Source organism: Protobothrops mucrosquamatus, unplaced genomic scaffold (genome assembly GCF_001527695.2).
Source record: "Protobothrops mucrosquamatus isolate PMUCROS unplaced genomic scaffold, P.Mucros_1.0 scaffold3593, whole genome shotgun sequence".
Taxonomy (NCBI): domain Eukaryota; kingdom Metazoa; phylum Chordata; class Lepidosauria; order Squamata; family Viperidae; genus Protobothrops; species Protobothrops mucrosquamatus.
In genome coordinates, this window is record NW_015389557.1 from 205218 (window position 1) to 222979 (window position 17762).

A 17762-nucleotide genomic window follows, 5' to 3' on the forward strand; every position below is an offset into this window, starting at 1 on the left:
AGTTATGACATTTACAGCATCCCCATGATCATGTGATCAAACTTCAAATGCTTGACAACTGGTTCATATTTATGACCGTTGCTGTGTCCCAAGGTTGCTGTGATCACCTTTTTGCGACCTTCTGACAAGCAAAGTTAAGGGAGAAGCCAGATTCACTTAACAACCAGGTTATTAACTTATCAACTACAGTGATTTATTTAACAAATGAAGCAAAAAAGATCATAAAATGGGGCAAAACTGACTTAACAAATATCTCACTTAACAACAGAAATTTCGGGCTCAATTGTGGTCGTAAGTCGAGGACTACCTGTATCTATAACAGTGGTGGCGAACCTATGGCACGGGTGCCAGAGGCAGCACTCAGAGCCCTCTCTGTGGGCACGCGCGCTGTCGCCCCAGTCCTAGGCCTTCAGCTGGGTTTTATAAAACCTTTTCGCTTTAGGCCTCTACCGCCATGTGCAAAAAAAAAAAAAAAAAAAAAGGTGCAATCAATTTCAACTTCTCGCAGGAAAAAAAAGATCTTGCAAAGTTGGAATTGATTGATTGAACTTTTTAGTCCCACCCAGTCTGCCGTTACCACCGTAGCCACGCCCAGCCAATGGGCCACACCCAGCCAATGGGCCACACCCAGCCAATGGGCCACACCCACCCGGCACTCGACGATGCATGTGGATTTTGGGTTGCAGTTTGGGCACTCAGTCTCTAAAAGGTTCGCCATCACTGATCTATAATAATAAAAATACAAATGAGGACTAAAAAGATGGCGAGGGAGGAATCAGGATATGCAGAGGGGGAAGAGGGATCTGCTATTGGTCCATCAACCATCTCCAAGGTGAAACTCCCTCATTGAGGCCCCCAAGCCAACTGGCAGAGCCACGTCTTCAGGCCTTTACAGAAGGTCAGATGGGGGGGGGAGCAGACCTCATGTTCCAGAGGGCAGGAAGCATGGCAGAGAAGGCTCTTCACCTGGACCCTGTCAGCAGGATTTCCCTGACCGGCAAGAGTCCACAGCATGCCTCCTCTGCTAGCATGGGTGGGGCGGGCCAGTCCCATTGGGATGCGATGGTTCCTCAAGTATGTGTTTTCCCCCAAAGTATTTTAGAATATAAGCAATCTGTTGTGTGCCTATGAGGTGAATGAGTTTTGTAAGCTCTACTAGGAAAAAAGTAGATTTTGATTGAGCTTCTGCTGAACAAATCGTATGTGGCTGCTGTGCTTTTGATTTGATGTACAACAGTGGTTCTCAACCTGTGGGTCGGGACCCCATTTGGGGTCGATCGACCATTTCATGGGGGTCGCCAAGCAAGGCTGTCCGCCATTTTTTTTTGTCCGCCATTTTTTTTGTCTGCCATTTTTCCCCTTTTCCGGCGGGTGCCTTACCTCCCTTGGGCTGGGCTAGCTGGTGGTCGGCCTGCTCCGTCTCTGCCGCTTGCCAGCTACGCCTCGGCCAGCGCAGGGGGCGGAACCACGCATGCGCAGCACTCCCGGGCAGGGAAAGTCCTCGACTTACGACCGGTTGGGTAGTCCTCGACTTACGATCGGTTTAGTCCTCGACTTACGATCGGTTTAGTCCTCGACTTACGACCGGTTGGGGTCGCGGCATTAAAAAGGTTGAGAACCACTGATGTACAATGTTGCACAGAAGTTCTTTGAGAAATATAAGCACTATTGTATTGGNAAAACCTTTTCGCTTTAGGCCTCTACCGCCGTGTGCAAAAAAAAAAAAAAAAAAAAGGTTCAATCAGTCAATTTCAACTTCTCGCGGGGAAAAAAAAGATCTTGCAAAGTTGGAATTGATTGATTGAACTTTTTAGTCCCACCCAGTCTGCCGTTACCACCGCAGCCACGCCCACCCAATGGGCCACGCCCACCCGGCACTCGACGATGCATGTGGATTTTGGGTTGCAGTTTGGGCACTCAGTCTCTAAAAGGTTCGCCATCACTGATCTATAATAATAAAAATACAAATGATGACTAAAAAGATGGCGAGGGAGGAATCAGGATATGCAGAGGGGGAAGAGGGATCTGCTATGGGTCCATCAACCATCTCCAAGGTGAAACTCCCCCATTGAGGCCCCCAAGCCAACTGGCAGAGCCACGTCTTCAGGCCTTTACAGAAGGTCAGGAGGGGGGGGAGCAGACCTCATGTTCCAGAGGGCAGGAAGCATGGCAGAGAAGGCTCTTCACCTGGACCCTGTCAGCAGGATTTCCCTGACCAGCAAGAGTCCACAGCATGCCTCCTCTGCTAGCATGGGTGGGGCGGGCCAGTCCCATTGGGATGCGATGTTTCCTCAAGTATGTGTTTTTCCCCAAAGTATTTTAGAATATAAGCAATCCATTGTGTGCCTATGAGGTGAATGAGTTTTGTAAGCTCTACTAGGAAAAAAGATTTTGATTGAGCTTCTGCTGAACAATCGTATGTGGCTGCTGTGCTTTTGATTTGATGTACAACAGTGGTTCTCAACCTGTGGGTCAGGACCCCATTTGGGGTCGATCGACCATTTCATGGGGGTCGCCAAGCAAGGCTGTCCGCCATTTTTTTTGTCCGCCATTTTTTTTGTCTGCCATTTTTCCCCTTTTCCGGCGGGTGCCTTACCTCCCTTGGGCTGGGCCAGCTGGTGGTCGGCCTGCTCCGTCTCTGCCGCTTGCCAGCTACGCCTCGGCCAGCGCAGGGGGCGGAACCACGCATGCGCGGCACTCCCGGGCAGGGAAAGTCCTCGACTTACGACCGGTTGGGTAGTCCTCGACTTACGATCGGTTTAGTCCTCGACTTACGATCGGTTTAGTCCTCGACTTACGACCGGTTGGGGTCGCGGCATTAAAAAGGTTGAGAACCACTGATGTACAATGTTGCACAGAAGTTCTTTGAGAAATATAAGCACTATTGTATTGGTGGAAATGGGATAGGTAAACAAATTGTGAGGATAAAAAAGAGCTGTAGATTAGTTCTTGATACTTCTTGTAACACTTTAAAATGTTTAGAGTAATATTAGCACTAATGTAGATCGAATAGAGGATTTTTTTTTTCTCGGTCTGACTGAGAAATAATACTGAATACAGTTTTCACCTGCTGGGCTACTGAATAATAATGGCAACATATATTGGGACCTGCCATATAAAAGTACCTAAACATGTAAGGGGGAATACTTGTAGAATCACCAAACACATTAGGCAAGCCTTTCATTGCTTAATCTTGCCTTCTAGTGCAACTTGTCTTTTGTGTATAATCTTTATCTCTTTGAAGTCCCTTGTAAAACTGTTGTTCACTGCTTTGGAGGGACCATAAGTCTTTTGTGTATGCTGAAGTAGCAATTAGAATCAATTTTGCAAAGTCCCCTGAGCTGAAACATTTTTTCTAAAAACAAAGCTGTTTATGTCAAGAAAGGTGAATGCATAGAGAGTGGATATCTGTGGCTGACATTCATAGAAATATATAACTCCAGCTCTGACAAACAGGAGAACATATTAAAAGTATTGGCATTGTGTTTCAGTTGGTAGTGGCATTGGTTTTATTATCACTGAAAACTGACACCACTGCTGTTAAAAGAGGAGAAATAGGTAACAGACAGGAAGAAATCAGACTTCAACATAGAGAAAATTTGCATGGTGGTGGCGACTATTTTTGCCAATTGCAATTCTTTAAACAAAAAAATAAAAACAATTAATTGAACTTCTCATAACTGGCTAGTGTGATATTTTGAAATGATTCTGCTTGCTAGACATTATCAATTAAGGAAAAATTATTGGTATAGCAGAGATTAATTCATGACATTGGATATTGGGGCCAAAGGATCATAAAAATAAACTGGAGGGGGATTAGAGAGTAAACTAGATGTGTTAGCTAGAGGAAGTAAAACAAAGCAACCCGTAGCTTAAAGAATTATTCAGGAACTAATGAGCAGTGGAGAGAGGAAGTCAAAGGAAATAAAGTAAAAAAATAAAAATAAAATGAGTTCAGTAAGATAGGCCACACCTAAAATTTTTACTTTTTGAAGGACCACAGCAAGCAGATGGTTTTCTGGAGTATGTGGAACTACAGTATGTCATATACCTAGGTCAGGGGTAGGCAACCTTGGCTCTTTTATGACTCATGGACTTCCACTCCCAGAATTCCTGAGCCAGACAGCCAGGAATTCTGGGAGTTGAAGTCCATGAGTCATAAAAGAGCCAAGGTTGCCTACCCCTGACCTAGGTGGCCAGGATTTTGTATTTTCTCTTGATTGGCACAATACTACATAGCATTGTAGAATGTAAAGAACATTAATCTAGAACAGGGGTCCTCAGATTCTTCAGCTTATTGACGCCTCCATGAAGTTTCAGATTGTTCATTCACCCTCAAGCATTTATTATATAAAAATATTTTAATAAATATTATTTTAACCAGTATATTACAAATAAACTATAAAAATATAATAATGACTTCAGAAAAATAGATATTTAAAATATGAAAAATATAAGATTTAGCATATTTTTTAAAAATAAAACTGCTGATATCATTAATGGGAATGATGCATCTGATAAGAATCAACAAGGGCATTGATATTTGGTTGGAGATTGGTGAGGTAGGGGAGATGATTAGGAACACTACATGTACATATATCCTTCCTGGAACAGGGGAGTTGTGAGAGAGAGTAGAAGGTCAGACACACAATGTAAGGTATGCTGGTAAATGAGGCCAATAACAACACACGGCGGATAGAAACAACTAAGGCGCCTCAGTGGTGGCTGACCATCCAATCCTGGATAACACTGCCATGGCTAGCCATCTGACCTTCAGGAATAGGGATTGGTGTGGAGACCCCAAAATATTAATGAGCCCAATTGACCTTTCATCATTTATCTAACCCCCCCCCACTGACTCCCAGCCATTTACTGGCCCCATTTTGACCCCAACCATTTATTGACCACTTCCATTGTTCCATTGACTCTTGAGGATTGATATTGATCACTTTGGGGAACCCTGTCCTAGAACATTATGTTAAAACTTACAGTAATTCAGTATGTATAGTAATAATCATGAATACTTCATAAATACAATACTTCACAATGGCAGAATATTATGTTGCCATTTTGGGATGATTGTGGTCAAATGGAAATTTGATGGGGGGCTAGGGTTTTGCTATCCCCAAATGAAAAAGGAGGATTCAATAATGTTGGCAGGAAGCAAGAAGGAACCAATGATTTTCTCGATCTGTATTATATAAAGAGATATTCTGCTATTTGTACCTTATATAAAACCCAGCTGAAGGCCTAGGACTGGGGCAACGGCGCGCGTGCCCACAGAGAGGGCTCTGAGTGCCGCCTCTGGCACCCGTGCCATAGGTTCGCCACCATAGGTTCGCCACCACTGGGGTAATCCAAATGATTCAATCAAGTATATTAACAAGGAAACCAATTTAAACAATTTCATCTTAGTATATATTCAGTGCAAATGGTAGAGAAGAAAAAATGTATAAGAATCAACCTAAAATAAAATAATCCACATTTGAAATATAAATATCTCATGGAGAGCTAATTTTGGTTCTCAATACAGTTACAATCTGTTCAGCTATAACATTTGCAGAGAAGAGTTGAAACAAATATTGGATCACTTCTGTGTGTAATGCCAATATGCAATTACACAGACACAAACAATATTAAGACCTGCAAATGCTATGCTAGAACAAAACAACCAGGTTAGTCATGAGGCTGACCTGTACAAATATTTTCCAAACACTGACTCATTCATAAAGACTTGTCTGTAACCCCTGGAATGAAACGTGGAAGTGGGGGAATTAGAGGAATTAAATATAATTTCCTCAATTTTTAAACATTTGAACTAAAAATACATTTACATGAGTATTAATAAATCAACTGATCATCTGTGAGTGGAACCAATACAGTTTATACAAATTTACTGGGATTAAACACTGCACTAAGCCATAATGAGATTTGATTTTGATTTAACTAAACATGTAGACCCAGCCAACTGCAATTTATGACAAATCATAGTTAAGTAAAATTGCAAAAAGAGAAAAATTCCTTCACATTATTTAGATTAATTTAATGTCCTTTATTCATAAACAAAAATGTTTAAGCAGATTACAATTAATTCAAATATTCAAATTAATTCAAATATTCAAAAGAATTAATGATTGGGGTTTAAAAGTTCCTAGAAATGTAATGGTATTTATGAACTGGGTCCTCGTTGAATTATTTTAATAGTTAAGAAGTTGCAATTTCCTTAGGCCAGGGATGTCAAACTGCCGGTCCGTGGGCCGATTGCATCATACGTAGGCCGCCCCCACCCCAGCTCCAGCAATGCAAAAAAAGTCGTGATACATCGCGACACGTCATGTGACGTGGCGAGTTTAACACCCATGCCTTAGGCTATCAATTGATTCCTTCTAAGATGACATGAAATGAAGATTTTTTTGATGATTTTATCAATATAGGGAAATAATTTACCTACATGAAGCAAGAAGGGAAAATTCACACCAAATTTCTGTATTATTTAAGCAACAATTGACATATGGGCAAGCAATTTCAGTTAGGTCACATTTATAGGAAATAAGTTTCTGGTTTTTCTCTATTGAAAACTGAAGAAAGTCAAAACTCGTAAGGAATATAAGTAGGACATTTATTTTGGAGCACCAGAATAGACTCAAAGCAATGTGATAAAAATAATGAGTAATTTTTTAAAAGTTAGATTCACTGTATTCACTAGTTTATCATTTGCTCACGGGGTTGCTTGCCCCAGGCATTCCCACAATTTCCCTCCAAGCAACAAACAGATCAAACTGACACAGTCATTCAGGAAATCACACTGCTTTGGCATTAAATGCTCCAGACAACGAAAGGACTTGCTACATTATCATACAAACATAAAAATCTTCTACATACAGACATTTGGCGTAGTTATTTCATTTTGAAATAGTATTTAATAAGATTGAAATTGTGCATTGAGTAATCAAACCCAGGTTTACGTGCGGTCATGATCTGTGAAAACATTACTGTCATTCTCCGAAGAGATCTGAAAGGTTTTGTTATAACTGTCAGATAATATATCTTCTTCAAAGAGTGTCTGCTTTGTTTTCTATGTTAAAATATAATTACATGTGTAATAATTACATTTCTACAAAACCATAGTTGCTAGTATTGTTTTCTTTGCTCAACTGATTAACAGAATAATAGAACTGGAAGGGACCTTGGAGGTCTTCTAGTTCAACTCCCTGCTCAGGCAGGAAACACTATACCAGGGGTGTCAAACTTGCAGTCACCTGACCTGTCATGACGTATTGTGACTTTTTTTCCATTGCCTGCAATGGGGTGGGCACAGTTTCGCCAAGATGCATCCAGCCTGCGGGCCGGCAGTTTGACACCCCTGCACTATACCATTTCAGACAAATGATAGTCCAATCTTTTTTTAAAAAATCTCCATTAAGCACCCATAACTTCTGAAGGCTGATTAATTGTTCTAATGTCAGAATATTTCTCCTTAGTTCTAGGTTGCTTTCTCTCTTTGGTTAGTTTCCACCCGTTGCTTCTTGTCCTGCCTTCAGGTACTTTGGAGAATAGCTTGACTCCCTCTTCTTTGTGGCAACCCCTGAGATACTGGAACACTGCTATCATGTCCCCCCTCGTCCTTCTCTTTGTTAAAATAGACATACCCAATCCCAGCAATTTACGGTATATGTTTTAGCTTCCAGTCCCCTGATCATTTTTGTTGCTCTTCTATGTACTCTAGAGTCTCAACATCTTTTTTATATCGTGGCGACCAAAACTGGATGCAGTATTTCAAGTGTGGTCTTACCAAGGCATTGTAAAGTGGTATTAATACTTCACGTGATCTTGATTCTATCCCTCTGTTAATAGAGCCTAGGACCGTGTTGGCTTTTTGATTCATACAATACAATCACCCAGCTCCTCTTTCCTATTCCTGTTTGTTTTTCATTTTTTATTACATTCCTTATCTTCCTGATTGAAAATAGTTATTTCAGTTATTCCAGAGAGGCCCAAGACTATCAGGTACTTAATAAATCAGGAGAGAATATTAACTATTGTATTTTTCTTAGGTATCACAATTGATTATCATAGCTAATATTTTGTCTCAAAATACTGGTTACATAAATCAAAGATTCTGTATTTGACACAATAAATGTTAACCTTTTTTGTTTGTGTCTTTGAGTCAGTCAGCGTTAATTCCTGGCAGAATTTGCAGAAGTGCTCTGCTTTGCTTTCTTTCTAGAATTGACAAAAAGTGACTGGCCTAGTTCACCCAGCTAGGTTTATGCCTAAAACTGGACTAAATTCATAATCTCACAGTTTCCAGGCTAATGCCTTAACCACTACTGTACATCAAACTGGCTCTCAAAATCCTGCCTTCAAGTTAGTTTTGGCTCCTGGTGACTGCTCCCTGCAGTTATTTTGCAGCAGTATTGGTTAACCCTTGCCTTTTTTCTAAGGGTGACAAAAGTGATTGATCCAAGATCACTCAACTTTGTGACCAACAAAGAACCAGAACTCACCATCTGGTAGTTTCTAGTCTTGATGTTTTAATCACTACACCAAATTGGCACTTTGCTACTGAAAACCAGGGCATATATCTATATTTCTTTTAAACCCCAAACTGTAAAAAAATTAAAAATGATTCTGCTTAAATAACTGAAATGTGGTATTACATCCTCCAAGAGAATCTTAACTAGGCCAGTGAATAATGGAATCTGCTGTGGAATCAAGTATCTATTGATAATATTAATTAGAAACAGACAACATATATAACTCTAAATATTGGTAACTGAAAACCTCAGCCACCATATTAAATAGTGAGGGATGGTGAAAGTTTTATTTTATCAACATATGAAGGGTCTTGGTAAGGTAAGATTTGAAAAAAAATTATTTTCACTTTATTTAGAAAGTGGGTATCTAGTTCTTTTCAGATAAGCCAAACAACTTTTGTAACTTTTCCAGCGCTTTTTTTTTGTTTCTTTTAACACTTTTTAGAATTATTGCATTTTAAATGATTCGTGTAGTATGGAATATCTACAGTTAGTTGTAATTTATGGCACCCAATATAAAATAGCATAAGGAAGCATCAACAGTCCTTTTCAGTGCAAAAACAAGAGGTAGTAAATTTGAGCTAATGTATTGTATTTCTGACATCTTAAACAGAGAAGAGACACAAACTAAACCTAGTCAAAACTACGGTAGTTGTTTTTTCAATTCAGCATCAGTAGGGTGTTCAACCCTTGAAAAGCCCATTGATTCCATTACAATGTGTACACTGCCTATGCTAGAATACCACTCAAGGACCCATCATTTTACCAGCATTAATGGAGGAAAAAGGACAAGCTGGCCTAATTTGATAGCAGTGAACATTCTGCTCTGGAGTCAGCTTCAACTGCAACTACATACTATTTCTCACACATAGCTGATTTTCTAGCACAGAGAATATTAAAACCTTAGGCATCCTTTATCTTACTATAGCACATAAGTTTCAAAATTGAAATCCGGTCTTAAAAGTGTTTAAATTTAAAGAATGACAAGTTTAAAACTAGAAATTTATTTTTAAACTTGTAGAATAATATGAAAAGGAAAGGATAAGGAATGTAGATGCTGACACTCACTTCGCTGAAATAGACTCCTTTCGTAAGACTTAAACAAGAATTTTTGTGCATAAAGTCTATGCCTCTGAAACAGTAATATATACATATTAAATACTCATTTCCACTTGCTCTGCTGGTGTAAGAACACGTGAAGAGGGTCAACTGTAATATATTAATGTTTTACTAAGGATTAAATTTTAGCAGCAAAAAATCCAGAAGTGTTAGGCATTCTTGTTCTGCATTCAATTTTAAACTATGGTTTAGAAAGATAGGTTATGCAAATATCTGCTTTACATTGTTTGAGTATTTTTAATAGAAAAGTAGGATAAAACATTCTAAATCACTTTTAAAATAAATTGAATTGGAAATGTATTAAAGATATTAAATGTCTAATGTTAAACTTCTTCTATTTTATCTGTTATTTTCTTAAATGTATTTTTATTTTTTTTACTAAATTCATGGCTGCCCATTTAAACAATGTGGTGAGACGGTATACAAAAAAAATGTAACTCAAAAAAGAACCACATAATGTTAAAACATATGCAATATATAAACATGTATGCGAGATGTAGAATTTAAAATGGTGATCAGCACCATAATTTAAAAAAAAAGAACAATCATAAGGGAACTCCACTCAACTAGCCACAAACAATTCAGGAAAACTAAGTCTTATATGTAGAGTTGTGGACTATTATGCAGAGATTGTTCCACAGAACAGGGGCAGCCATTCAAAAGGCCCACTTCTTAGGTCCCATAAGTGGCAAGATCTAAAAAAAGGAGACCAGGAACATTCCTTCCTTGTGAGAACTAATGGGGCAAATGTTCTTGGGCTAAGGTAGTCCCAAGCAACCGAGTCCTATTTTCTGTAGGACTCGGTTAAAGGTGATAATCAGCACCTTGAATTGCAACCAAAGCCTACTAAAAATTAGTGCACCTTGTGGAGTAGCAATGTTGCACAAGCATAACATAATTACCTATGCTGCTGCATTCTGGACCAATTGATGCTTCCAGATGGTCTTCAGGGGCAGCCACACATGTTGCAGAGTCCAAATGGGAAGTGACTAAGGCAGTGGTTCTCAACCTTTTTAATGCCGCGACCCCAACCGGTCGTAAGTCGAGGACTAAACCGGTCATAAGTCGAGGACTAAACCGGTCATAAGTCAAGGACTACCCAACCGTTCGTAAGTCGAGGACTTTCCCTGCCCGGGAGCGCCGTGCATGCGTGGTTCCGCCCCCTGCGCTGGCCGAGGCGTAGCTGGCAAGCGGCAGAGACGGAGCAGGCCGACCACCAGCTGGCCCAGCCCAAGGGAGGTAAGGCACCCGCCGGAAAAGGGGGAAAAAATGGCGGACAAAAAAAATGGACAAAAAAATGGTGGACAGCCTTGCTTGGCGACCCCCGTGAAATGGTCGATCGACCCCAAATGGGGTCCCGACCCACAGGTTGAGAACCACTGGACTAAGGCATGAGTCTTGACCATGATTAGGGCTTCACATCCCAGAAATCAGCACAACTGGGGAACAAATTGCAGCTATGGAAAGCCCCCCCCCCCCGGCCACTTCTGCCACCTGTTCTTTGAGTCCAAGAAAAAAAACACAGACTGTGTACTTCAGGTCTGAATGGCATGGATCCATTCATCAAGGACCAAATATAAAAATACCATTTGGAACTTTCTTTGCCAGCTTCCGACGAAGTCAATGGGGAAGCTGGCAGGAAATTGCAAATGGTGATCATGTGAGATCTTTGCTTAATGAGCTATGGTGCTTTGCTTAATAATGGTAACTGGGAGTGCCAGAATTGTCATTGTTAAGTGGCAGGGTCACAGGATGTTCCCCTTTATGACCACATTGCTTAGCAACAATAATTCCAGTCCTAATTGCCATTGTCAACTAAGGACTACCCTTATTGGGCTAGAACAGTGGTTCTCAACCTTTTTAATGCCGCGACCCCAACCGGTCGTAAGTCGAGGACTAAACCAGTCGTAAGTTGAGGACTAAACCGGTCGTAAGTCGAGGACTTTCCCTGCCCGGGAGCGCCGCACATGCGTGGTTCCGCCCCCTGCGCCGGCCAAGGTGTATCTGGCAAGCGGCAGAGACGGAGCAGGCGACCACCAGCTAGCCCAGCCCAAGGGAGGTAAGGCACCCGCCGGAAAAGGGGAAAAAAATGGCGGACAGCCTTGCTTGGTGACCCCCATGAAATGGTCGATCGACCCCAAATGGGGTCCCGACCCACAGGTTGAGAACCACTGGGCTAGAATGATAGAAAAGTTTAGGTTCTGAGGTTTCTAGAAGTAAATCAAAGCATGGCTAGACTCGAAATGTTTTATCTACCAAAGAATTAGCCTTTAATGTGCTATTCTCAAAGTACATCTTAGGAATAAGAAATCTGCTTAAACTTCTGCTTGTTGTGACATGGCCACAAACTGTAACATTCAATCCTTTTAAATAGAAGGCAATTCTCTAGTATTACCAGGAGCATCATACTCTTCAGAAAACACAAATCTTCCAAGGTTTCTTAGTGCTGAGCACTATGAAGCAGTACTGTACCGAATGCACAATACTTTAACTGTTTTGCCATTCCCCCCAAAAAAGTGTATTTATCACAGCAGAATCCAAAGAAAACTGGCTCTTCAGCAACCAAGATAATACCATACTGAAAACAATTTCACTTCAATGGCTTCTTGAAAGGATTTCACAAATGCTACAAGTATTTCACCCATTCCAAATTCCTGAGGATTCTTCTTTTTAATAGACATTATTAAACATAGTGAATGTCAGCCTGCTTCATTTTAAGAAAGAGATTCCATGGTAGAATTTCCAGTCAATGAAGCCTCAAGTGAATTGGTGTAGACTTTAGTTAAAATATTGTTAATATTCCTATTTTTATACCAAAAAAGATCTCCATTTTTTAACATGGAGTCCCTGCGGATTTTATTCTGCTAGTCATTGGTGATTATACGGGATGGTGCTCATCTCTGTTTCAAGGTCATTGAGCCAGCGCTGTCTGAAGACATTTCCATGGTCATGTGACATCACAAAGTGCTGTTACCTTCCCACCAAAGTGGTACCTATTAATCTACTCGCATTTGCATGTTTTTGAACTGCTAGGTGAGCTCATCCCGTCGCATGGCACTCAGGTCTCAAACCTGAGCTGCTGGCTTTCCAGCAGACAAGCCCAGCATCTTAACTGCTGAGCCACAGTGCCACCTATTTTTTTTAAAATGACTGTTATAAATTGAAAAGTGGCAAACTGCACTTGCTTGTTTGTTTGGGTTTTTTTTGTTTCAGCTTATTCTGAAATACACAAAATGAAACTGATTTATACTTCTGTAAACAACTCTGCATTTTTCATACCGTATACAACTACAATAATCAGCTTCTTATTATTTCCCCAACAATCAGATTCAGCCAGAAGGGAAGCAACATTGCCTATAATAGCAAAACCAAGACAATACTCTGGAAACACACTCAGTTGACCAGCAAGAGTCAACTATATGTGAAAAACTGCCAAAACATCATGCTGTAACAGCTTAAGATTGATACGCTACATCAGTGAACTGGAAAAACAGAGTGTGCAACAAAAGATCCAATATTAACACCAGCCACTCAACTACAGCACAGAAGACTACAACGGAAGTGCCAACACTAATCCTACCCAGGGAGTCTTCAAAATGGAACCTTTCTTATTGCTTTTGAGAATGTAAAAAAATGGCAGCAATCTTTTTTCAAATTTTTACCTTAACCTTTTTCAAAGTTCATTGAAACAAACTAAGCATCAGTAATTGAAAATTTTTAGCCTCCTTAATATAAGATGGATTTAAACAAAACCACACCACAGCAGTGTATAATTTTGTAATTATCTAAAATCATTCAATAATATCATACAAATATAAATATTACGTGGCTGTTGGATTCAAAACAAACACTCAATAATTCAGATTTATTTTCCTACATACTCCATCAAAGGATAATGGAAAGTCCACAGGCATCATTATGAGAACTTTCTAATGGGTCCTAACAAGCAACTCTTATATACAGGCATATGACTTCAAATGTTGGAAACAATATATAACAATCACGACTGGTAATCACTGATAACTCTACATTCGTGGAAGATAATATTATGGTCTACAACAGCAGGACTGTTGGTGTTGAGTATGGTGCCTTGAACTGCTGGATGAAAATCAAGGTGTAAGTCTAATCAATAAATAATAAATTTTAAAATTATGAACAATCTAATTTAATTTGAAATTCAATTTAACTAACAATAGATAAAATCTCAACAGAGTTCAGGATATCCCATATACATGGGATATACATTATCCCAGTAAAATTATATTCAACTCCACAGAAACATAGCATTTTCTGAAGTAGATTTAGCCTGTATTTATGCCACAGTGCAAATATTCCAGTACTGAAAAAGTAGCTCTTATAAATGGCTTAATAAAGTGAAAATTAAAACTATTATATTTGCCATGCTTAAATTTTAACAAACTTGTGGCACTTTAAAAAAAAAACAAAACCTCAGACCCATTTTCCAAGCTTTCAGTCCCCTATAGATTACTTCAAAGATACACCACACATCTTTGTTAGAGATATAAACCAATCCTGAACACAAAGTCCAATTCTCATGGTGGTGGTAAAATGTGCGCCAGGGTTTTACCATCTCAGACTGCAGTTGAGGCCTCACATGACTGAATGGTAAATGTCACAAAGAACAATCCTGAACCTACTTGCAAATATGTCATTTCTCTAAATGTAGAACTAATCCTTTCAGCATATAACCTCCAAGTTCATATTTTAAAGCTGAGACACAGTATTTTTCAAACTAAAAAGAGCAGTGTTTGTTTATATATGACTATGTTAGCAAAATATAATAAACCTGAATTATATGGAGCAAAAGAAAACTTTCTATATTTATCTATTTTAAACCTGATGACCAAAGATCAAGCAAACAAAGTAGGTAGAAAGAGATTAAAATAGATCCATCTGATAAAGTGGACATGATGCATGAAAGCATATGTGAAAATAAATGTGTTAAGTCTCTAAAAAGCCACAAGGCTCTTTATGTTGTCTTTGCTACAATGGAGTTTGCACAGATATCTCTCTAGTAACTTCTCAAAATGTTTATAATCAAACATTTTGTGTTTTCTGAGCAGTAATTTTTAAAATCATACTTTAAATTAACAGCGTTTATATATTATTGCCTTTAGGTTTTTAAAAACTATTGAATTGTATCCTAATAAATTTGTTTTGCTAAAATATTCTCAATGTGAATAAATAACATACCAATCATTTTAAACTGCCCTCTAGCAAGCAAAACCATCTGGATTAAAAATAATGCAAGCATCTTTTTTAACAGACAGGAACCAAAAACAGCAAAGACCTTGAAAATTAAAATATATAAAATTTACCAAAGTTCACTTTCACAGCATTTAATAAACATGTATAGATCTGAGGGTAGCATAAAATAAACCAAGTAAGATAAATTCTGGAACAGAGTGACAATCTATTTTAATTTTAAATTCTCTCTTAATTTCAGGAGGATATAAGCAGCATAGCAAATACATTGGACAAAATTTTCATTTGTGATGTGGGAAAATTCACAAATTGTAAAGTAATGCATTTATTTAAGTTTTTTAAATGATGAAACCTGTTTAAGCAATACATTTGCATATTTTCAGTCACCAATCTAATTTAAAACCAACTGTGCTTTAGCTGTCAAAACCACTCTGTTCCAAAGCACTCAATTACAATACATATTAATCCAGTGAATCACAGCATTAATATATGCAATGGTTTTAGTTCAGCACTGTCATAGCATGACAGCTAAAGCAAGCAAAGCATTCCTTAAAGGACAAAAGGCATTTTTTGCTGAATCAAGAATTGTTATTTCGGTAGTATCAGAATACAAAATAAAAAAGGAAAGCTTTTTTTGGAATCGCTACTGGGCCACTGAAAAGCTCTTCAGCTGTCTAATTTCTGACTGTTTAAAATAAAAATGAACATTTATTCATGCACATATGGCTTCATGTCTCAATATAGGAAAACAAGTTATAAATATGTATTCCTATAAAAGATAAAAAAGAAACATTTTATAAACAATCTAAATGGCTTTTTGGTTAGTACTTGGTATAAAAAAACAAAATGTGAGGGAAGTGACACAAGTAACTTTTTTTCTTTAAAACATATATCTATCATGACGGGTAGACCAAGCAAGCAGGGAACTACTAAATCCTGAAATTCGTACAAATGTGATATAAATAAATAATTTCCTTTTACAGAGTTCATGCAGATCGTGCCATGGTGACAGGATCATATCCAACCAAAACATGATGGAAAAATCCATTGGGTGAGGCATAAAGTACTGAGATCACAAATTAAGAGTATACTATGTGCTATTGCAGTGGAAATGCAGACTTCAATCACCTGCCAAGACCAAAGTCCAAAATATATTGTTTCCCATACCTCAGCTAGTCACTAAATAAAAAAAAATAAAAATCAAGAAATGAGTTCAGCTGTTTTTTATTTGCAAGTAAAAGCAGATGGATGAAATGCTATTTTTTCTATAAAAGGTGCAGGAATAGTATATAGCTTAATTTTATAAACATAGACTTTTCTAAAATAAAATGTTTTGAAAAAAAATGTAACCATGCAGCATTCATCTTGAAGTAATGTTGCAAGGTAGGCAGTAATCTTATATATTTCCAAACACCCTCATAGATATCCATAACGAACCATGATGACTTCAAAAGGACAAGTGTTGCATGATACATAATTAGACAAGTCACTAAGTTATTCACTATTCTGATGTGATAGGTACAGTATGTTAAATCATAGCATTTGTATAATGACATCATTACAGTATACACTTGTCATCATCCCCCCCCTAAATATATTATTTTGCTTCAATAAACTACATGCCACCGAATTCAGTGGGACTTCTATATAAACTGAAACTCAAAGGATGACACTATTAAGCTAAAGTTACAGTACTGAAAAAGTTTTGGCAAGTCAACTTCCAAGCATACAGACATGGGTAACATGCTCCTGGAAGACAAAAATTACCAGCTTCCAACCTTCAAACTGGAAAAATGTTTAGGGACCTCCTTCAAAAATACTGGTCAATCAAAAACAGTTAAATCCTTATGGGTGCCAATGTTGGGGGACAACCCCTTTTCCCCCAAAGTAAAATTTATCACTGGAAAATATCACAAAATTAGTCACTTTGATGTATGTTATATTAATAGATTTAATTTGCATTCATTATATTGCTTTAAAAATATTAAAGATACATTCAAACTAAAGCTTTCCACATCACATCCCTTAGCTAGCCTTATAATACAACAGGTCTGCAAGGGAACTTGTTGAAAAATCAAGCACTCCAGTCTGAATTACAATATATTATGCTGTGACTTAGAAACCACTAGAGCACAAGAGCTTTGCTCCCATTACTCACCAGACAACACCAAAGGCTCCATATCCAATAGGCCTGTCTGGTTCAATATCCAGTTGTTGTTGTGAATGATGAGTATGCTGATGATGGTGCGCTTTAACTGCAGCAGCTGCTGCAGCTTGTACCTGAGCTGGGGCGGCTGCTGCCGGTCCAGGTGCTTGACCTGGTGCCGGGGATGGAAAATATGGCTGCTGCTGCCCCGGATTTAACATGGCGGCAGCAGCTGCTGCTGCTGCAGCTGCCGCCGCTGAAGAACTATGTTGCTGTACAGGATGTACTGCGGCTGCAGAACCGGGGTGCAAATGGTGTTGAGAATGGTGATGGTGATGGAGATGAGGAGGGGGAAGGTGAGGAAGGTGATGGTGGTGATGGTGGTGGTGACCTGCTGCTGCTGCAGATGTACCGCCATTGTAAGCCGCCATCATTTTTGCGCTGACTGTAGCACTACAAAGAGACATTCAAGATGATGCCCTCTGATTGGATAACAACTGGGTCAAGCTGTCATTTGGCCACAAAAATGAAGTTTACTACACTTTCATAAACAAGTTGCCCACCTTCAAAAACATGGAGCTCAACAGGCCTTTATGTCTTCATCAATTGAGAAAATGGAGGCTTGTATATGTGCGTATGAGCATGCAATAAACCCCCTTCCCCCAAGATGGCTGGTGCAGTTGGTACTAAAATGCCATACCTCCTCCACTTCTTCTGGGCCAGTCTTGAAATTT

General features: G+C 39.0%; 1 protein-coding gene across 1 annotated transcript in view; it reads right to left on the minus strand.

Annotated features, from left to right (window-relative positions):
• The window catches only part of NLK (nemo like kinase), a 132843-nt gene extending 115397 nt beyond the window's left edge, over positions 1–17446 (minus strand). The window contains exons 1-3 of the mRNA XM_015827290.1: positions 17294–17446; positions 17041–17200; positions 14996–15035 (exon numbers count right to left, since the gene is read on the minus strand). Of these exons, the coding sequence (XP_015682776.1) occupies positions 14996–15035; positions 17041–17200; positions 17294–17446 (353 nt within the window). The remainder of the gene's footprint in view (positions 1–14995; positions 15036–17040; positions 17201–17293) is intronic.
• Positions 17447–17762: the final 316 nt, after the last annotated feature.